This window comes from Ascaphus truei, chromosome 3 (assembly GCF_040206685.1).
Source record: "Ascaphus truei isolate aAscTru1 chromosome 3, aAscTru1.hap1, whole genome shotgun sequence".
NCBI classification, from domain to species: domain Eukaryota; kingdom Metazoa; phylum Chordata; class Amphibia; order Anura; family Ascaphidae; genus Ascaphus; species Ascaphus truei.
In genome coordinates, this window is record NC_134485.1 from 343,250,744 (window position 1) to 343,273,479 (window position 22,736).

At 40.8% G+C, this 22,736-nt stretch overlaps 1 protein-coding gene across 9 annotated transcripts in view; it reads right to left on the reverse strand.

The window, feature by feature from the left end:
* Positions 1-5,550: 5,550 nt before the first annotated feature.
* The window catches only part of PDE1B (phosphodiesterase 1B), a 262,573-nt gene continuing 245,387 nt past the window's right edge, over positions 5,551-22,736 (reverse strand). For 4 of the 9 annotated variants that reach the window (XM_075591720.1, XM_075591721.1, XM_075591722.1 and 1 more), the window contains 7 exons: positions 22,171-22,272; positions 20,868-20,988; positions 16,641-16,722; positions 16,374-16,497; positions 14,511-14,647; positions 13,225-13,293; positions 5,551-12,238 (listed from right to left, as the gene is read on the reverse strand). In XM_075591720.1, the coding sequence (XP_075447835.1) occupies positions 12,135-12,238; positions 13,225-13,293; positions 14,511-14,647; positions 16,374-16,497; positions 16,641-16,722; positions 20,868-20,988; positions 22,171-22,272 (739 nt within the window). In that variant the 3' untranslated portion in view covers positions 5,551-12,134. The other 5 variants (XM_075591723.1, XM_075591716.1, XM_075591719.1 and 2 more) reach the window with 4 other exon arrangements.

The following is a 22,736-nucleotide window of genomic DNA, read 5'->3' on the forward strand; positions in this document are numbered from 1 at the left end:
AGCTGTCAGATAGGGGGAGTTTTTTTTTTTTTTTCAGGCAGCGTGAGCAGGGAAAATTTCAGCGCGAGCAGGGAAAATTTCAGCGCGAGCAGGGAAAATTTCAGCGCGAGCAGGGAAAATTTAAAAAAACAAACACGTGTGCTGCTTGGGCCAATATTTACTCACCCGGAGGTTAAATCCAGTCGCCCCGGGCATGTAAATATATAGGATTGTCGAACACTGTATATATATATACAGCATATGAACCAATCCAAGGACCAGTAAAGAGACAGCAAACTGCACAGGGTTAATAAAAAAAAAACCTGTATTCAAAACATAGACACACGTAAGCCGACGTTTCGGTCCCACATGGAGACCTTCCTCAGGGCTGTGCAACCAACAAGTGATAGTGACCATACATATATACCCCCACCCATGATGCACCACAACAAAAAGAACCAATCACCAACATGCAATCAAGAACGGCATTCAACATAGCTGTGCTCTGAGCCACATCCCCCAATACCTGTAAGGCTATTGGTCGTCTGCAGCCACGAACAGGGAGCAGGCAATCCTGTAATCAAAATAGCCCACAATGATACTCATGCCCCGCACACCAGTGTCAGTCTGACAGCGCGTCGCATGTCAGGCATGCGCAGTAGAACTACAAACGCTGGAGGCCGGAGCGCCAATCAGGATCCGGCTCCGTGCATCACATTAGCACATGGAGGCCACGCATAGTGTCCCTGGCAACGTAGGATGCCTTGTGGATTGCTGTACATTGGCAAAACTGTTAGGATGCTTAAGGAACGCATGGCTATGCACCGCTCAACTATTAGAAAAGCCCTTTTGAGTGATGTCGCTGACATGGATCTGAAATGTCTTCCTGTGGCTAGACATTTTAAAGATAAGAGACACTCGTTGGCTACACTTAGATGCATGCCCATTTTTCAGGTTCCGGTTCCCTGGTGTGGGGGTGATAGGGGTAAGACTCTGTTACAACATGAGGCCAGGCTAATTTACGAGCTTCGGACTATGACTCCTGGAGGCCTCAATGAGGAGCTTCAATTAGGCTGGTTTCTATAAATGCTTTTTTGTTTATGTTATACAATGACCAAGCAATGTATTATGCTTTATGTGTATATGTCACTAGCTCTCCATTGTTTCACATCCTCTGCACATCCACACTTCCCTTGTTTGTTTTTTGCAGGTTTGGTTACTTCTATAGACTGTGCTCTGATACCCTGTGTTATCTCCTTTAAGGGCTCTGTTTTTAGTATATGATGAGCCAATTGCTGTCTGCCTTCTCTCTGCCCTGAGTGAGTGTTTGGATGATGGGTGTCGCTGTCAGTTGCAGAGTTTAACACTGCGCATGCGCAGGCTGCTTGCCGGCGTCCTACGTTGCCAGGGACACTATGCGTTGCCTCCATGTGCTAATGTGATGCACGGAGCCTGATCCTGATTGGCGCTCCGGCCTCCAGCGTTTGTAGTTCTACTGCGCATGCCTGACATGCGACGCGCTGTCAGACTGACACTGGTGTGCGGGGCATGAGTATCATTGTGGGCTATTTTGATTACAGGATTGCCTGCTCCGTGTTCGTGGCTGCAGACGACCAATAGCCTTACAGGTATTGGGGGATGTGGCTCAGAGCACAGCTATGTTGAATGCCGTTCTTAATTGCATGTTGGTGATTGGTTCTTTTGTTGTGGTGCATCATGGGTGGGGGTATATATGTATGGTCACTATCACTTGTTGGTTGCATGGCCCTGAGGAAGGTCTCCATGTGGGACCGAAACGTCGGCTTACGTGTGTCTATGTTTTGAATACAGGTTTTTTTTGGATTGACCTCGTGCAGTTTGCTGTCTCTTTACTGGTCCTTGGATTGGTTCGTATGCTGTGTGTTTCTCTACGGGACTAGCATCTGCTTTTTTGCTTCATTACAGTGTGCTGACTGGCCTCTTGTGGATTATATATATATAAGCTCCTTACAGGCAGATCCAGAGTCCCAGGCCCACCTTTCTCAAGGTCCTGTTTCTAGGACCGAAACGTCGGTGAATGTGCCTGTTTTCTACTAATACACTTCTTTTTTGGATACTACTGAGTGTGCTGTCTCTTCCTTGCTTTGTGGGCCTGGGACTCTGGATCTGCCTGGTAAGGAGTTCATTTATACCTACTGTCTATATGGGATAAGCACCTACTTTACTGCAATATGTGTGTGCCACCTGTCTTTTCTTTTTATATTAATATATGCATCTCTGTGCTGAAAAAGCATATTATCAACTTGCATAACTGTTTTATCTTGTATTTTCTGGTTTATTCTGAACATTATAAATATGTGCAGTTTATACTGTACTATTTCATTTAACATCCCTATGTCCATATCTAATTATTCGTATGTTGTTAAATCACTTCGTCCACTTTATTTAGTGTCTTCTGGAAACCTGATATTTTAACAATAACTGTGTATTTCACTACATTATTTTAAGTATTTAAAAAAAAAAAAAAGGAAATATACATATGTAGCACACTCCCCCCCTATGTAAGATGTGGTGGCTACGTGGGTTTGGTGCGTTACCTGTGGCTCACAGGAGTCCTGAACCTCCGACCCTGGGAGCCTCGCGTGCACCTGCACCTGCAAGGGATCCCAACGGGGCGGGATAATCCTCTTGCAGGAACAATATCAATAATACACACACTCAAGTATATACTAACAACCTTTACTGAACACAATAATATTGGTACCCTGTACCACACAGTAATATAGGCCCCAACCTGATACCACCAGTGAGTGTCCCCAAAGTACACTGCACGCCAGGCACCAATACCCTGAAGTCCCTTTTCCCAATGTCAAGGCCCACCCAATGTGTAGGAGATAGCGCTATCCCTTGAAGTGTTAGTGCACTTAGTTTGGTACCTGCCCGGGGCTCCAGCACCCGGGTATTGCAGAAGAACAAAGAGGATCCGTCCGATCCAACGTTGTTGTCAAGGATGGCGTCCGCCTCCGCATTGGGTGAATTCCGGCGTGGATAATATCACCTTGCCGTCTTTACAAGGTAGCTGGTCTGGTCCCAGAACACAGGCCGCAGTCACCATGTGGCATCTCACCGGTGCTGTACCTGACTATATGCAGCTATTGGGGAAAGGTCCCTGACTATGGACTTTCCCTATAGCAGCCACAAGATACAGTGAGTCAGGGCCTAGCTTGGGCCTAAGGGGAGATATGGCCTAGTCCAGGGAAGCACTGCTCCCTGGACACTACCTGCTCCTCAGAGGTCCCTCTTCTGACTGGCGTGGTCTCAGATGCACCAAAAGTAACAATTCCTCAAGCAGGGGATTAGCTGCAGCCCTATTGGCTGTTGGGCACAATATGTTCCTGTCCCAGAGGCTCATGGGACATGTAATCCCTGCGTGGAGTCTTCCCCTATTGGCCATTGCTCGCGCACGTACCCAGCACATGTGCGGCATCTCGCACTTGCGCAATTGCGTCCAAGATGGCGGCGCCCTTTATCGACAGCCTCCGGGAGCCTCTGGCTCGCCTCTCCAGAAGCCGCGCACCACCCGCATCTCCCACAGCAACAACCGGCACCTGCCTGCTGCCCCCGCATCCCTCCGCAACGCCATCGGGGTGAGAAGAGGGGAGTACAGGGAACCGGGGGACCAGAGGGGACAGGGTTACATATATATATATACTTAGTTAATTTATGGTGGGTGAATATATATATATAAATCCCATTGTATTGTGTTGGAACTTTGAAAATGTGCATATGTAGCATTGCTCAACTGATTACAATTTGGACACTTCCTCCCTAAGGCTCAGATGGGGAGAGCACAGGGTCTGCACCACAATTGGCTGCACAGGCTCCAGTTCACCTCCACCTGTCACTCAGAGAGGCAGCATGAGTAGGGGCAAACCCATAGGATAGCCTGTCGCTGCCTGTAGCTACTAGGGCTTACGTGACAGGGAAGCAGAAAGATAGTCTGGACCAGCCATGGCTATTCATATATATAATATAATTTGTTATTGACGATGATTTTATATATATATATATATATATATATATATATATATATATATATATATAAAATCATCTTCAACCCTTTCCGATCCACTACTGGATGAGGCCTCCTCAATGATCTTCTGCGTACAGCAGTTCCAAGCCTCTCTGCTTCACGAAGCTTCATCAAATGTTCTGATTTCATCGTCCCATCTTACTTTTGGTCATCTTTCTGGTTTTTTTTTTATATTCCTTGGAATCCATTTGATTACCATCGTTGGCCTATTATATATTTATAAAATGATCAGATAAACATGAGGCACTCCAGAAAGAAGGCATTTAATGCTCGGGTGCTCTGATGTTTAGATACAACACAATATCCTATGTATGGCAGGAACGCACACACAGGGCTTGCTCAAAGATGTGCAGTATTTATTGAATTACCATTTATAAAGACTTTATAAATATTAAGACAATCCACATTAATATATATTTATTTAGTATTAGATAATCAAACTCCCATTCTGCCATGATCCAAAAATGAAATACACTTATGGTGAAACATTTGTTTAGATTCAAAACTAAAACCAATGTTAATTTTACGCTGGATTTTGTATTATATTGTATATTGTAGCTTTTATTGTGTCTATGTTACTGTATAGTGCTGTAGCTGTTTAAATAGCACTTACTTTTCTAGCTACTAAAGATTTGGAAACTGTTTGCTGAAGTTCACGAAATTCACCCAATTGTTTGGTGTAAAAATGGCAACGTTTGCCAAAATAGTTTGCCAAGCATTAAACATTAATGAGCAAGGTCACATGGCCTTTTATATACTGCCATGTACTGCAGTTTTTGCAGAATTATGGTTAAAAGTATCAACATTCTGTCAAAATTAAAGGTGGCACGGTGTGCTCATTTGCATGTTATTACCCAGAACCCCTAGCTGCACTGGGAGCACTGTATGCTAGGAGATAATTGTGAAAGACAGGGTTGCAGAGTTCCTGTCTGAGACTTAGAATGTGCCCACAAGTGATATTTTTATTTGCTGACATTTTGAGATAATCTGGTGACAATGTTGCACCAAAGTCTGTTTTTTTTTTTGTTTTGTTTTTTCGAAATTCTGAAATGAATAAAGTTGATGGGTAGGAAAAAGTAAGGGTTTAATTACACAAATGTATCTATATTTCGAATGTTTGTATTACAATTCAAAGTATGTTTAATAGCTGTTTGCATTTAAATATGTATGAGAGAGAGAGCGAGAGAGAGCGAGAGAGCGAGAGAGACAGAGAGACAGAGCGAGAGAGACAGAGCGAGAGAGAGAGAGCGAGAGAGAGAGAGAGAGCGAGAGAGAGAGAGAGAGCGAGAGAGACAGAGCGAGAGAGAGAGAGAGAAAATGCAATTTTTTTACTACCTCTATACTCTAAATCTGACCCATAGTTTCACAGCAGGTAATATAAAGAAAAAGCCACAGGCTATATTGGAGAGATGCTTTATTATTATTATAAGGAATTAAAGACAGATGTACATTTGAAGGAGTTATATTCCCCTTCTCATTTGTTATTTTACATGCGCATAGTTTAAATCTGGCAATGTGTATTTGCAGGGTTTTTTTTTTTTTTTGCATCAATTAAAGCAGTGCAAAGGTTTTCAGCATAACAAGAAATAAACAGAACTTGTAACCGTAGGAATTTCCACTCAGCAAAACATGCACTGTTAGGGCCTGGGGGACAAAAGAGACTTGTAGTTTCAGGCCCTGCTGATTTTGTAGAGGGCTCTGTTTATCACCTTCACTGCAGGAGTGGAAAGCCTTGCAGCACCTTCCAGCATTGAAAGGGGTTAACACGCTCTTCACTGCCAGATTGGCAACACAAATGCTTCTTTCACTCTCCCTCCACTAGGAAGGCTAAAATTGGGTTACAATTCTGGGTTCTAATGCTGATTGCCCAGGGATGCCCACTGAAACCAAAAGTATCCTGCAAAATATTACACCACAACAAAACAAGTACTTCAAAAATATATTAACCCAGGCTATAATAGTAATACTCAGAGCAGGAAATGACCTGATTCTCAATGCTCCGGCTGTTTAAAGGCCTTCATCAGATAATGCCCAGTTAATTCTAACTTAAATATTTCACTTTGAGCTGGGAGCAATTTTTGGTAGGAAATCCAATTCCATAATCTGTAAAGTTCAATTTAACTCCATTGCTGCCAGGCTCAAATGTAATGCATTTCTCTGCTATGTGTTGCACACCCTGCAGCAGCAGCAAAGGAGTTAAACAGCAGACACACTGCATTTAGTACCTGTTTTAGGTTTTCTGCACACCACTTCTTTTTTGTAGAAAATATTTGCACTGCCGATAAGAATAGTGTATGGAGCTTTACAAAGTAATGTTTGAAATAAATACACCAGAGAATGTTCTGCTTATAGGTACATCAGAATCAAGATATTTACACCCTCCCCATGGGATTTGCACCCTTTTGCTGACAGAAGTACAGTACCTGTGAAGTATTGCTAGCTTACCAGACCCCCCCCCCCCCCGGCAGTGAAAGGGTTTATATTGGTAACCCTTTCCCTGCCAGGGAGCATGCTTTGCAATGTTTTCAGTGTCCTCTGGCAGCGAAAGGGTTAATGCAACCTGTACAAAATGTCAGCAGACAAGCCAATGTTTTAAACCTGCCCATTGCTACTTTTGATATTAGTTTGCATTTGGACAGATTTAAATATACGTATCTGAAAGATATAATACAGTATATAAAACTATATAATGTTTTTCTTTTCTTTATTATAGTACTTCCTGATTTCTTTGCTCTAGATCAGTGTTTTTTTTAATCTTTTTTCGTTAAGGAACTCTATAATTATATTGTGAAATTATGCAGAACACCAAATCCCTCTAATAGCGCGTCTGAGATCAGATGCATTGTAAGGAACCCCAACCCTCTCGAATAGCGCGTCTGAGATCAGATGCATTGTAAGAACCCCCAACCCTCTCGAATAGCATCTGAGATCAGATGCATTATAAAGTAATCAGTATTTGGTACAATTTTCAAATTACCTGAAAATTGCAGGGAACCCAATAGGGATGCCCGGGGAACCTAACGGTTACAAGGAACCCCTGTTGAAAATCACTTGTCTAGAGCAGGGGTGCGCAAGATTTTCTGGGGGGTGGGGGGTGCAGCAGTTATAGAGGTCCCTCACTCTCCCCCCAGGCATTTAAATTAAATGCCGGGGGACTGCGCGAGGCCTCTATAACACACTTCCCTTCCAGCGACGCATCGTCATGGTAACCGGCGTCAAATGAGGCCGCGGGGTCACGCGATATCACGTTACCATGGCAACGTGACATCACATGACCCCGGGGCTGAGCGCGAGGCGCCAAGGAGAGCAAGCAGGGGTGTGCACGGGGAAAGGTTTGCGCACCCCTGGTCTAGAGGACCACTTTCTGTGAAACTGCTGAAGACTAGTATCAGTTCACCATGATAATTCGATTAACAAACCATGACCATAGCTGTTATACTTTCTCCCACCCTCATTCCTTCTTTTTCTCTCTTCTGTCTTTCGTTTGTATCTCTATCGTACAGTAAGTATTCCTACTCACTTCCCCAGGAATTACAGAAATGTATGGGGTCCACTTGTTTACTGTACAATAATTGAGGTTTTAAAATGAGTGTGGATCCAGAGCCATGAAAGCACCCCAAAGTCTCTCTCTTCCTGCTATGGGTATCACTTCCAACTACAGCTCTGCGAAGGTATTTTGCTTCATTTCATGACTGTTCTTGTGCAAAAAACGTTTTGTACATTTCTAATTCCAACTCATGGGATCCATGTAAATCAGTATTGTGACCTGAGGAAGAGAGAGAACTCTCGAAAGCTTGTCTTATAATGTCTATTGTTAGTCCAAATAAAAAAGGTATCACCTAATACTTAAGTACTCATTTATTCTGCACTATTGCAACTACCACAACTATTTCTACTAAATTCTTAATTCCAACCGCAAATTTAGAAGTTAGAATGTAGGCTTCAGGTTGAAGGACAGCAGCTTCTGTCAATTTTCCCAGAGGCGACTGCTTTTTCTCTAGAGTTTTCTGGATGATAATCAATGATTAGAAGGACGTGAGTGCTTATAAACAAAGCAGAGTGATCCATTCTCTGATTATATCAGTACATAAATCTTCAAAACACAAGGAAGATATTACAGTTATAAAGTAATCTGAAAGGGATCCAGGACAACATAGTTTGGAGAACATCAGCAGATGTTTACCTTCAGTGATGTCAACGAGTCGGGGATGCAGTACCTAGAGCAGAGAAACCAGGATGTAAGATACTGGGGTCTTCTTATCAAAGTCACATGGCTGCTGAACAGAGGCAAACATGCTATTTACAAAATAGCAATGGAATTTTGCTTTTATCAATGCAGCCAGGAAACTCTGATAAATATATCCCATTGACTGAAAGAATCTATTTGACTATCTAAAAACTCAGATACATACAGTACAGTATACAGTATATCTCTATAGCTATCCAAATGCAAATGTATCTTCAACCAAACCAAAAATACCAGTACACACTAAAAACATTTGGTGTTTTTATAAGATGGTTGCAATGTTGATGCCAGGAAAAAGGAAGATTATTACTTTTGAGTCATCATAGCTTCTAGTGATATCAGCTAATGGCAACCCAACACATAAGTCATATTGCATCAAAAGTCCAGTGTTTCAAGGGAAGTGGCAACAAGTTAAGCCCTTTCATTGGAAATGATGAAGCATAATAAAAATGTCAGGGAAGGTTACAGTCCCCAAAGATCACACGTTCCCATCCTCCTGCCCCAGTGTTAATAACAGGGCTGGGAATAATTATATGCTATACAGTACATTGGTTGTGGTGGAGAGAGTATTTTTATTTACTACATATTTAAACAGAATCAAATATACAATGGTTGAGTGATGGAGAAGAGATGGGAAGAGCCAATGGCACCTACTGTAATTCATATGTTTGATGCTAAAAGAGTTGTAATGGTAGTAGAAGTCACATACATCTAACCCTGACTTCACACAGGCACATCAGGGATACAGTACATACCATCACTCTCTTCTCATTGAGACATCAGGAACACATACCTCTAGAACCCACATCCCAAATAACAGACTTAATGTTTAACAAGGGTTGACATTTGGGGAATGGATTAGGTCCATGATCGACTTTACATTGGGATGACAAAATCAAAAGCTTCAACTAACTCAAGCAGGCAAGGCTAAAGTTGTTCTGAACCCTCCACTATATTAAAAGGTGCCGTTTGGTTATAAATTTGATTTGGGAGCTTTGTGTAGTTTTCGGTTTCCATTTACGCAAAAAAAAATAGTTGGCAAGCATTAAAAGTCTGTGTGCAAGGTCACATCACCAGGTTATGGTAAAAAGGGGCAAGCTCTGCCGAAATTCGTGCAATGTAAAATGTTGTGAAAACTTGAAATGTAGGTAAAAATAGGAAACATTTAGCAAAACAAGTTTAAAGACATTCACACCTCTCTTTAAGTAAAGATGGGCGAAATTTATTTTACGGATTTGGATCCACCGCAGATCGGGCGGTTCCTTTGGTCCGCGGATTTCTGCGAATCAGTCTCGAAAAGGGCGATTCGTCTTTCTGGATTTTTTTTTTTTTTATCACTGACAATCCAATCCGTGGATTCCACAAACCATCGGAGGATCCTAAGGGTACAATCTGCGGATTTCTTCTATCCAACGGAGGATTCGAAAAGTAATATTCCCAGATTCCAAAATCTGTTGGAGGATTTTAATTTAAGAAAATCATCATTTTAATCCTGCAACGGATTGCGGAATCCGCAGATAATACTATTAAAATCCTTCATTGGATTGCAGAAATCCACGGATTGTACTCGTAGAATCCTCCAAAGGATTGTGGAATCCGCGGATGGATTGTTAGAATGTGTGTGGATTGTAACCAATGGCGGTTTTGGATGAATACTCATGGATTGAAACGGAACAATCCGCCAGCGGATCTAACACCGCGGAACGAATTTTGAATGGAAATCTCTGGAAATTCCGTGAAATGGATTTTGACAGTTTCACCCATCTCTATCCATAAGTGAGCAGGAGTTTCTCAAGTGTAGTGCTCTCAATCTTCATCTAACGTGCTCCTCTGCATTTCATTGATAAATATTCTAATTTTCATGGCACTTTCTTAGTTTAAAAACAAAAACAGATGTCACTTTAGGGACAATTACAATTGTTCAAGGAAGCCAGTTACATTTTGTTTACAAATGAAATCAAATTAAAAAGAAGGAAACCTCAGCCTGTTCAGATTTTTAAATATGTTAAACGAATGTAAAATGTAGAACTGTCTGAAGATTTTGCTTTATCCTGGGGCATTGCAACGTGTTTTCATACATTCATTGTAAGAAAAGCAACAGGAAATTGACTCTCATGGATATATATATATATATATATATATATATATATATATATATATATATATATATATTATGTGGCTAATGTGTGATCACATGAAGGGTTTTGGCCCAATCACATGTATTTCTCACTCATGAATCTACTCCGGGTGTTATCATACTACCAAAACATCAGCTTATGTTACTTGGTACAGGACTTAACCTGAGATGGGATGATCGAACAAACTGAGCATTTCACCTCAAACTGTTCATACTGTAAATAAGGGCACTGAAAGAGACGGGTCACCACCAAATTATACAAGGTCTGCGACTATTAATCAGAATCTACTTCCCTACACAAGGGAGGGGACTACGTTATTTTAGTAAAAATGCACTGAATCCTGACTGTCTGTATTTATATAAATCAAGAGCTTCACATGGGGCAGCTCAGAGGGTTAGTGAGTGAGGACAGGTGTTGTGGATAGAATTTGTACACCACACTTCAAAACAAGGCACCAAAACACAACATTGAACCCCATGACACAGACAAGACAAAAACATAAGCTTCTGATTTCATTAACCCACCATTGGGAATGGATTATGCCTTGCTCTGCAGGTCTGTAGCAGGGAAGCATTTAAAAAGTATTCTGCTGACATCTGCAGTAAGGAATCACTTATGTAATGCTCTGCTTCCGAGGAAAGTTGTGCAGTGCTCTGCTTGCCTTTACTTAGAAAAGGGTTTACCATGCCATGCTCAGCAGCTCTCTGTAGTAAAGAATGCTTATGCAATGCACTGCAGGAATCTTTTTGATAGGGAAGAATATAAATAACAATGGTTCTATTGCAGGGAAGGTTCTATTATATTTCAAATGAAGTGCAGATTTTTGCCAGAAGTGAATGTGTTAAGCAGGAATACTCAATGATGTCATAAATGCAATACAGTAAACATTCTTCTAATTAAACTACTGTAGTACTAACATGCTTTGGTCCATTATGCCCAAGACACAATATTACACTTAAGTGGAAGGGCTGATTCAATGGTCTATTGGTCCCTTGTGACTTTCTATCACTGTGTTACTTTATTGTGCAAGGACAGACTTATAGGTCTACACGTCACTTCTGTCACTGTATCTATCCCTCATGTCATCCTGTCACCTGTAGATCTGTCATAAGTCTCTTATATATCTGTGTAACGTGCTATTGAAGAGTTTGGTTCATAGCTCCATTGTTTCGCTTTCGGTTCCTAAATTACTGTTGATATGCCATTGTCCCATCCTTTGCTGTATCATTATGTTATTTTGTTGTAATGGATCACACTTTATAGGTCATTACGCCATGTTTCTTCTTCTTGTCACTGTGTATATGAAGATTTTTTATTTATTTTTTGCATTATTCTGGAAAATATGATATCTACCCTTTCAGTGCTAGAGTCATGCAGAGCAGTGGGACGTTTGTGAAAGGGATTATATAAAATGTAGATGATTGTACACTGTTGATTTTGTGTACAGCAAAAAGAGCGCCCTAATCTAACAGACACACACAGAGTAAGACAGTTCTGTTTCACACACTCAACAGATCAGAGGCAGTTCAGTTTCTGACTGATCCACAAAGAGAGAGGGGACAGCTGAGACAGATGGACAGAATGAGAGCTGAGCGCAGTTCTGTGAGTCAGCCCACACAGTGTCATGACGGAAGGATTCTGAGGACAGGCTAATTCACTGAATGTCTTGCTTTCTGTGCGTGCCAAGTGACCTGCGGCTTTACTCAGATGTGATTGTTTTACTCCCTGTGTCTCGGTTCTTCTGTACTGCAGGGAGTTGATCTGAAGTGGCATCAAAGACCTCAACCTGAACTGGAGTAGTGCCTGTAAAATGAAGGGTAGGAAGCAGAAAAAGACATAGGGCCTTATTCTATAAAGTGTGATAGTGCCGATTCAGTGCTACCGCACAGAAAGCCCCATTTCCTTCATTGGGGCTTTTTATGCGCTAGCGCCGGATCTGTGCTATCGCACTTTATAGAATAAAGCCCATAAATAGAAGAAGATAAGGAAAGAATAGAGGACAGAGAGAGAAAGAGTAATGGAGAAACAGATGGTGACAGAAAGTGAGTAAAAGATAGAGGAAGGCGTGTTAACTATTGTAATATATTGCTTAAACTATATTTCACATTATATTGGCATATTCATATGAAGAAACTAATAGAACATTGTTGTTCCTGTACAAAACTATTAAAGAAGTGAATACACTGGCTTGCATTTTTCTTTATATACACTTTTAATCTGTGATTAAGTGCAAATAATACTCTTATGGTATTCAGTATGTCATACATACAGAATGCCTTAGAACAGAGCTACTCAATTATGTTCAGGTATACCTCCAACTTAAATGTACAGTATAGGATCCAGATAAATAGTCCTTCTCTTCAGTCCATTTCTGAGCTACCAAGCAGAGAGGACTTTATGATGCTTGAGAGATTGAAAATTGGCTTGGGTAATGTGTGTGAGATATGGCCAAAGAAGCTTCAAATATACAAACTTAAATCTCACAAAAGGACAATTACTTTCTTATATTAAAATAAAGATTTAAATTGTGAGGCTTAATTGACATTTAAAATACATTGCATAACAGCAAGTTACCACTAGAGATTTGTACACCAGTGTTGGTTTTCTCGCTGGAAAATTTCCTCGGAATAATTTTTGTGACGTTAAGATTACGTGATCTTTTGGACAATTTTGAAATATTATTTTTTTTAAGGTCAATTGTTTAATTGGAGATAGGTTAATTCTCTCTCTGCCTTTCTTGCTGTGGATTTACCTAGTCTCTAGGGAAACTGTGTACTAGTCCAGGTTACCGTTTTCCTCTTTGCTGTGCTCCTCCTCACAGGGGGAACACTCATCCACAGAAGTTTGGTTAGTGATTCCTGTGGAAAGATGCAATATACACATGTTGACATTATTCTTTTGGTATCTATGGCTGACATTGAGAAAGGTGAGCAATAATTTCATGATCTACTTTCCCAAACTACCTGAAGCTCTACTTCTGTAAATGATTTAATCCATTTCATCCATACCTTTTAAGAATAATATGTACGCACCGAAATAGTGGGCACAAATAACCATACATAAAAAAAAGTATGTAACCCCCCTTCGCCCCCCCCGCTTACCCCCCAGCTTTGTCAGCTTTGAAATGCAATCTCTTGTACTGTATGACAAAAAACTTAAAGCGCAACAAATATAGTGATAAAGTCAAGCTGCTGCCTGAACACCAGCGGTTTCCCCAAACCGCAGCTTAACAACCTAAACCAAAAAGTGCTCGTGGCGCAAAGTGACAAAAAGTGTACAGTTAAATGTGCAAATAAACCCAGTGATAAATAGCACTGAAATACACAAAATACCGTTGCTCCATATAGTGAAATCCTCAGGTCTGCGGACTCCTAGTTAACCTCATATGAAGACAAGAACACAAATGCAGAGGGTATAGTGTATTAACATTTACTCATGAAGACAAACAACACAGAGGGGAATGGTAACAAACTCACACTCTCCCTGCTGGTATATGAGCAAGAAGTGACTTTGGGCGCACTTCAACCCTCCTCCCGTGGTGACTGCTCCTCAATCAGCTGCTCAGCTACTCAGCATGCAAAAGCAGGAACAGGCTGTAGTCTCCTCAGTTGGTGTCTCCCAATCAGGATTCCTTAGAGGGTTGATACAGTGGCCTCAAAGGATCAAAAGGCCCAACATGTTTTGTCAAAAAGACTTCACCTGGGGTCATTAATACACTATACCCTCTGCATTTGTGTTCTTGTCTTCATATGAGGTCAACTAGGAGTTCACAGACCTGAGGATTTCACTATATGGAGCAACAGTATTTTGTTGTACTGTATGAGAGTGAGGCAGAAGTTCTCCCAACTCTCAAGCCCAAATCCATGGCTCATAAAGTCAACAGTTTCTGACATTAAATGATTGCTGCTCTTCCGATAATTCAGGACCTACAGTAGAACTAGAATCCAAATCCAACTGGCTGTTAAAAGGTGGATGAAATACCACCAATTGCAATCCCTGTACTGTGAATCCCTGCATCTATCAACTGAGCCACAACATCCCCTTAGTCTTTAGAGGGGCTGGTACGATTCCTCACCACTGGCCGCTCTCTCCTTCCACTTCTGCTTGTTCTCCTGGATATACTTTGTCCACGTTGTTCGGAAGCTGTTCAGGTCAGCATTAATGTCTCCTAGTTCTGCTTGCTCATCCAGGGACGGTTGTCTCCACTGAGCACTATAGAGACAGAAATTGAACTCTCACTAACAAGGTAGGCATGGAGAACATGGCATTACAAACTTCTGCTGATAGGTTCAGGTGATAAATGTTTTTTTCCTCTAGCATGTGTTAGTGACACATATAGTTTCTTCTATACATTTCAACATGTACCTCTCTAGGGATAGGAGAATTTCTACAACATACTCTATGCTCTATGCATTTGACGTACACTTGAAATTAAAGCATTACACATTAAGAGGTAGAGCAAAAGCGATAGAAAGCACTCAGAAAAAAAAGGGAGATCTAATGACTATGTATAGGGTGCAACAGGAACCAGGAGGACCCAAACTCCCCCTAAATCAATAACCAAACAACAACTAATGTTCCAGCACTCACTGACTATAAGAAAACCCTAAACCAGGATATATGCCAAAAATTGAAAAATGCAAGCACAAGACAATAATATACTTGAAGAGATGTCCCACAAGTGGGTAATATGTAAATAGACCCTAAATAAAGGTGGTGTAGGGAAAAAACAGGGAAAGGGAGTGCGAAAGAGGGTGAATAGGGGGTGGGGGAAAAAGGGGATGAACTGGGAAGTGGGGTGTAGGGGGCAACATTTCGGGGTGAAGATTCCTTCCTCAGGCCCATTCCATCAGGTCCTAATGGACCACAAGGTACTTCCCTGAACCCTGTGTCCCAACCAGCTGAGCAAACCCCAACAGTAATGATAGTACAGAAAACAATAACAGGGTATCAGCTCAGTAACAATAGTCCAGAGACAGCAAGAGTACAAGTGCTGTGTAACAAATAAGTTGAAAGTCAAACCATCTATCTCTCTCTATCTATCTCTAACTCTCTCTCCTACTCCTGCTGAGTGGGGCTGGTGTATTAGCATACAATTGTGCTGGACTTATAATTCATTTTAATAAGCTTCATTTATATTGTTTTAACATTTAAGCAATGTGCAATTTCTTCTTTCACACTTTAGTTGAATGATGTTTTGTTACAGTGGTACTTATGGCTACACTGTCTCCCTCCATGTGTGACATCAAGTCAGAGAACAAAGGAAATGCAACTGTGAGTGATTTACCACTGGCTTTTCATACAAAAATTCACAAAATAAATGAACATACGTACATTGCATATTACTGTATGTTTACAGTATATTATAAATGCTTAGCGGCAGGGAAGTATTGTGCTTGCAACATTATATACACCATTGCTATCCAATTATATACACAACTTTGTAATCCACATTTCATAGTTCATGACACCTTGAAACCAAACGGCAACATGCTATTGACATGGCTTAAACCGTTTTGCTCTTTGTATGTGTTTGGTGGTATAATCCTTTCCATATATATATATATATATATATATATATATATATATATATATATATATATATATATATATATATATATATATATATATATATATATATAATTCTATACAATTATAATTAATTTATTATATTATTATTTTTTAATTGTCCAGTTATTCACTTTATTTCTACCTAAGAGGTACATCTTTGTGTGTATATATATATATGTATTTTGCTTACACTACTATTGCCTTTGGTGTACAGAACCTGCCTGTATGTGAGAAAGGTTACTGATAGATCATTATTTCCCACATTCCCTGAGTGAGAGAGATAAGGGATCAGGTTGGGAGAGCTGAAGTGACAGAGTTGGGAAGCTTCAGATAGAAAAGAATTAGGAGATGATAAAGATTGTCAGACCTTGACTGGTTGACGGCAGCCAGTGCTTTATTTTTGCTCCCCTCCTCTACCAGTGGAAGAACAATCTTTTCAGCCACATCTGTTAGCACTGAAAAAGTTGGGTCCACAATAAACTCAATGAACCCTGTGGAAAAGCAGAAGAAATCCTATTGCAGCACGCCATCCATTTTTTGATAGAGAGAGGCAGAAGTCTAATATTCGCCAGCTTCATGAAACTGATTCTCTGTTCATATATATGTAGAATAAGTAAATTCAATAATAACTCACCAATCTGAGACTGAGCTACCAACGTGGATTTGCGGTCACACAGTGGAGAGAAGGGGAGTCCCAGCTCAGCCTCCTTGTCACCCTGAGGGAAGAAAATACAACAATTGTAACCCAGTGTGGTCAATTGAGGAAAGAAGAGGTGGAAATGGACTCAAAGTTGGCACTTGTTCACAAGTCTAGATGGAGCATTATACATTGTGTTATGTCGCTGGCCTTTCTGGCAGCAAATATGTACAAAAAGTATCACGACGCAAAGAGTAGTTCTGAAATCATGTAATTGCGATTTTGTCTATGAGCTCTTATATTTTTAACTGCTTGTTATTGTTCAGTATGTGAGGATGATTGGATTACAGATATATCTCAGTTCTTGATCATTTTGTGAACAGTACAGTATGTTCCCAGCACCATAGTTACTGTTTTGACAGTGTTTAAAAACAGTTTGTATTGGGTAATCCAGTTTTCAAGAAGTGATCCAGTGTTTCAGTATTACAAATATATATATATATATATATATATCCATTATCAAAAAAGAATTATGTAATTTTATCTGATCATTCAGCCATTGCCAACAGATGAATACTTTGTGGGGTGTGCTACTGAATTATTATCAAGACGCACATGTGACTATGGTCTGAAAGCCCAGACCGAGGACACTTCTATATTAGTGCCCCCTCCTCACTGTACTCTTGAATTTCAATTTAGCCTAGTGTTAAACAGGCTCTTGTTCTCTGAAATTGGACTCAAAATAAAGATTTTTTGCCAGACCTGCTCCTCATCCCCTTTCTTGGCTGTGCGCTGCACACACACTATATTGGATGTCCCTTACCAGGATACAGCTGCACGCTGATGGAGATAGCTACTGGAGGCTTTAATCTGTGAGTACTTTACCTGAGGCCAGCCCAATGAGGTAAAGGAGGGTGTCTTTGTGCACCTACCCCTACCTTCAGGGTGACTAGAGCCCCATTATAGGTTTTTGTACTACTTATAGTTACTGATTACTCCCCAGTCAGATCTCATTCTCCCTTTATTAACATATAGGTCCGTGTACTTTGAGCACCATATTGCCACCACTGTATACAACTCGAAGCATTTGGATATTAGCTTTGGGGTCGCCCAATACTCTGTTCTGGGACACATACTTTTTTGTGTCTTTGTAAATGACCTGACCACAGTTTGTAAGACAACTTCTATGCATATGTACGCTGATCATACTATATGCATGCAGTCCCAAAGGGCCGGCTTTTAATTTGGTGGGCCCGGTGCCGGTGGAGAGAGCAGGGCCTCTTACCTTCTCCGGCATCTCCTCCTGCTGTGACGTCATGTGACGTCCAGAGTCACGTTTTCATGGCAACACATCATCATTTGACATTGCAATGTCATTTGACGCTGCGTTGTCGTGGCAAAACATCGCAATCAGGAGATGCAGGAGAGGAGAAGCCGGAAAGAAGGTAAGAGGCACTTACAGAGGCCCCTCGTTCTTCCCCGGCAATCAGTATCAATGTTGTGGGAAAGAGTATGGGGCCTCTGTAAGTGCGGGGCTTGGTGCAACTGCACCGATGGAACCACCATCAAGCTGGCCCTGATTCCCAGACTTTCTGACCTTCAAAATATACTGTAATCACATTTTTCAAAGGTTGAAAACAGTATCACACAAAACAAACTGCTTTTAAACACTGAGAAAAGAGTAACTATGAGAAAAGAGTAACTATGAGAAAAGAGTAACTATGGAAGCATAAGCTTCCCATGACTGAGCTACTGATTAGAACCAGCTCTAACACAAATCTTGCCTCAGATACTAGCTTTAAATATTTGGGTATGTGCCTTGACTCCAATTTAACAATTGATTTGCATATTATCAAACTGACATCCAAACTCTATCCGGGTATACTTTATAGAATTAAATCCTGCCTAAGCCCATTGGTAAGAAAGGGCATTGTACAGCAGATGCTAATGCCAATAAGCGACTATGTGGACATAGTGTATGGTACAGCACCCCAAATTCACCTGAGCAAACTTGACATTTTTTACCACTCAATATGCTGTTTTGTCTAACTACAGTATGTAACTTCAACACTCACCGTTGTGATACTGTATATTAACTGAACTAGGTTGGCTATCCATTGAGTCAAGATACAACATACATCTTTCCTGTCTCACCTTCAAATACTTTCCGGACAAGTTGCAAATTCATCCCTTTTGTACACAGCACTTATCTCCTAGATCCGCCTCCAGAAACCTCCTTATAGTCCCATTGTTGAATAAAGAATCCGGTTGCTCTTCCTTCTCGTACCGAAGACTACACTGCTGGAGCAATTTACCCGAGTCCCTCAAATCCTCTTCCTGTCTAAGTTAATAAAAGACCTTGGCTGTTTCCTACTTTAAACAAGTTTGTAACTGTAACTTGTAATGTTGCCAACATTACTTTGTGCCCAGGACATACTTCAAAATGAGAGCTAACTTTCAATGTATTTTTTTTCCTAGCAAAATATTTGAGTAATAAATAAAATAAATAATAAACAATAATGTTGGTAAAAATGTGCTCACCACCAATCAGTTCATTTTCCAAGCAAATTATTAAAATGCGCTTCTTTAGTTGTTGAGCTTTAACTGTCTTGTAAAAGAATCAGAACAGCATGAACCTACATTTTTACCACGTCGTTTCATTTTTGTCAATATTTGTCATTATTTTGAAGCTTTTTGTTAAATAAAAACTGATTTCTATACGCATAAGTGATATTCAAAAAATGCTAACTTTCTAGTGAATTATAAAAGGCAGGTGCATCAAAGTTAGTGCCAAGCAGCTTGTGAATTACAATAGTTAATAGTATAAAATATCTAATGAATTAAGCCTGTATATTGAGCGCTTGACAGATGGAATGAATGTCTCATGTAGAGACCACTTGAGATAAGAGACTTTCTTTCGAGCTGCATGCCGTTAATTCTACAGCCTTAACTGGATAGATAATATTTATTACAGCGGACCTTTCTAATCCACAAATTGCTTAACACTGATTTTAAAACGTCTCAAGTACTGAGACACTAGCACTGTGATTGGTAATACACATACGTTATAATATTTCTCTGAAAATACAGATTCAGTTTCACAACCTTGTTTTATACACTAATTAACCAATAATGTTGATGCATCATTTCTAATCAGCAATTGTTGCTCTTTGTGATTTAAAATGTTGATTTAAATGTCTGCAGAATAGTATAAAGGAGGGGTGTGCAAACAGGAGGTGGGGGGCGCCAGAAGCTTTTGGGGGGGTGCAGTGTTTACAGAGGCCCAGCGCTGAGAGTGCGAGGCCTCTGTAATTCACTTACCCGGCTTCAGTCCAAGCGTCTCCATGGCAACGTGGCACAAACTGACACTGCGGGGTTATGCGGCGTGACGTCACATGACCCACGGCGTAATTTTATCTCTCGATGCCATGGAGACGTGGCGTCAAATGACACCGCGAGTCACGTGATGTCACATGACTCCATGGAGCTACATTAGAGGTAAGGGGGGGCACAACACGGGGGGAGAGCAGGCAGAGGGGGCGCATGAAGTTTGCGCACTCCTGCTATAATGTAATTATCACACCAAAATTGACTACTTGACTCAACGCGGCAAAAGGGTTAATAACCTAATGTGGTTAGGTGAGCAGAAGATATAAGCTCTCTAGTTTGGTTCTAGGTTCCAAAACTGGTATTCTTGGTCTAGCTACATCCCCACAACTAAAAAACATTCTGAAACCATTCATTATTTTCCCAGGTAAGGTCCGTAAGACTTTCCTTAAAGAGATACAAGGAGGTCTAGTAACCTATATTGGGAATTTTATATAATATGAGTCTGTCTTAGCCCCATCAGTGCCAGAATAGTGAGTAAAATATTGCTGCTTTTAAAGTTTGTCTATAAGGGGGCGGCCTCAGTTTGCCAGTCAATAAGAAGCTGTGATGAACAGTAATTCTATTGGCACCCTTATTACCATCTTTGATTTAAACCTGTTTTTAACACCAGTTTAAAGAAACGTGTGATATGTTTTGGTTATAGGAACAAAGACGAGGCCCTTTGTCATTAATTATATCTTTACAGCTTGTGAGGAGCACTTTCTTTCAATAATAACACTACTAATAACAATAGACCAATTAATGACTACAGATTTGGACAAAACTACAGTTTGCTTGGTTGATTTTTGGAAACAAATTATTAATAGATCCCTAGTTGACTGTCTCCTTTCTTACCTGTCTGAAGAACTCCTCCATCAGGGCTTTGGTCCAGCGTCCATGGACCGTCCACTGTTTGGTGGGGTGGCTAATATCGGCTGCATGGAGCAGCAGGGAGAGAGCCTTTGATTTATCAATACTAAATGCAAATTGACATAGAGAATCGTTAGTTTGTTGGGTCTTATGTTCCCCAAAAATTACATTTTTTTAATTTTTCATCCGTGGCCCTAAACAGGAAATTATTGGCTGGCCACATATAATTACTAGTGTTTTTTTTATAACAGTTTAATCCTACGTCCTAATGATGCTAGAAATGGGCCAAAACATTTACATACTGTTCATATTAAGTGGATTGGTGTTAAACAAAACTTTGAATGACAATATTGGTGTGTTCAAGCCCTGTCTAGTCACCACCAAAACACATTTGATTAAGATTGTCACATTAAGTTGCGTGATTTTGGACATACTTAGGGGGTTATTCGTTCAAGTGCGGTAGTGCCGCATGGAAATGCGCATTGACACGAATGGTAGGTTCTGTGCTGAAGTGCCCGATCGGCACTATTGCACTTTAATGAATAACCTACTTGGTCTCTTCAATTACTTTAGACCTATAGAAACCGGCAGAGTATTTGCAGTTGTGGTATTAAAATTAAACTATGCTGTGCAGCAATGTCTTGCAGTGAAGGGGTTAATCAGAGCAAGTTTAGGATGCCTTTGATTTTTAGGCACTGGATTGTCTGAGGCACAAGGTATGTTTTCACCTGTCAGATTGGCAGCACTAAAAAAAACCTTTGTACGTTTCCTCCAAATACAGGTGATAGTTTGAAATGACAAAGATATGGAACCACATGAGTTACAGGTTTCTTGTTACACTCTTGTTAAGTGATCTCATACAGTACCGGGCGAGACAATGGAAGCCTCAACTCCCCGCCATCTGTACCCATCACAAGCTCTGTCTCAACTTACTTATCTACATTACAATCCAGCATTCCAAACCTATATGCTACCACGGAGGGGGGGCTGCTTAGGTTTTGCAATGCATTGCAGACCCCACGCAGCGAGGAGGTTAAAGTCCAAGAAACTGTTACACTCTACACTCATCTACTGAACAGTGCACTACGGTACAATCCAAAAATGACTTTTATCAGCCATTAAACCCTCTTCAGCCAGGATTCACTAAACCGAGATGTGGAGTATCACACCCATATCCAGCGTCAACTGTTATTCAAGTCAATGGCAATTAACAACAGATTGGGGTTCAATAACCAGGCTTCATGGCTTAGTGGATCCCGGCCAGATGTAAAGAGTTTTTCCTACTCACGTCTCCAGCTGTTGAAGGGAAGTTTTCATGGTTTTGACTTGCTGAAAGTGACAAGACATGTCAGTGGCCAGGACCATCTCTATGACCAGAGACCTTAGCTCCCTTTAGAAGTAAAATACACAGGGGTCACTAACTCACACTTAAATACAACAAGACAGATACGCACATAAACAGACATAAAGATACTCCGAAACAGAACAACATACTGTATGGATGATGGCAACATATTTTCTCTTACTTAAATATCACTGTGAGCTTTCAGTATTAAACAGTAAGCCACAAAATGTGTCTGACAATGTACATTACAGATGTAACCAGCCGTACTTTCCCCCGATGACAGGTAACGCCACTGCACATGAGATTAATGCTGCAGGGGGAGCAGGGAAGAGGGGTGATAGGAAAGGATGCCCCGTACCCCCCATCCCTGCAGCTGCCCGACGCTCTTACCTTCTCTGAAGATGCGGCAAAATGCAATATTGCTCAGTACTATGAGCATGCGACGTGGAGCTGCCTAACAATGGAAGTGTGCATGGATCTACTGTATAATGACACTGGTTCACTCTGTG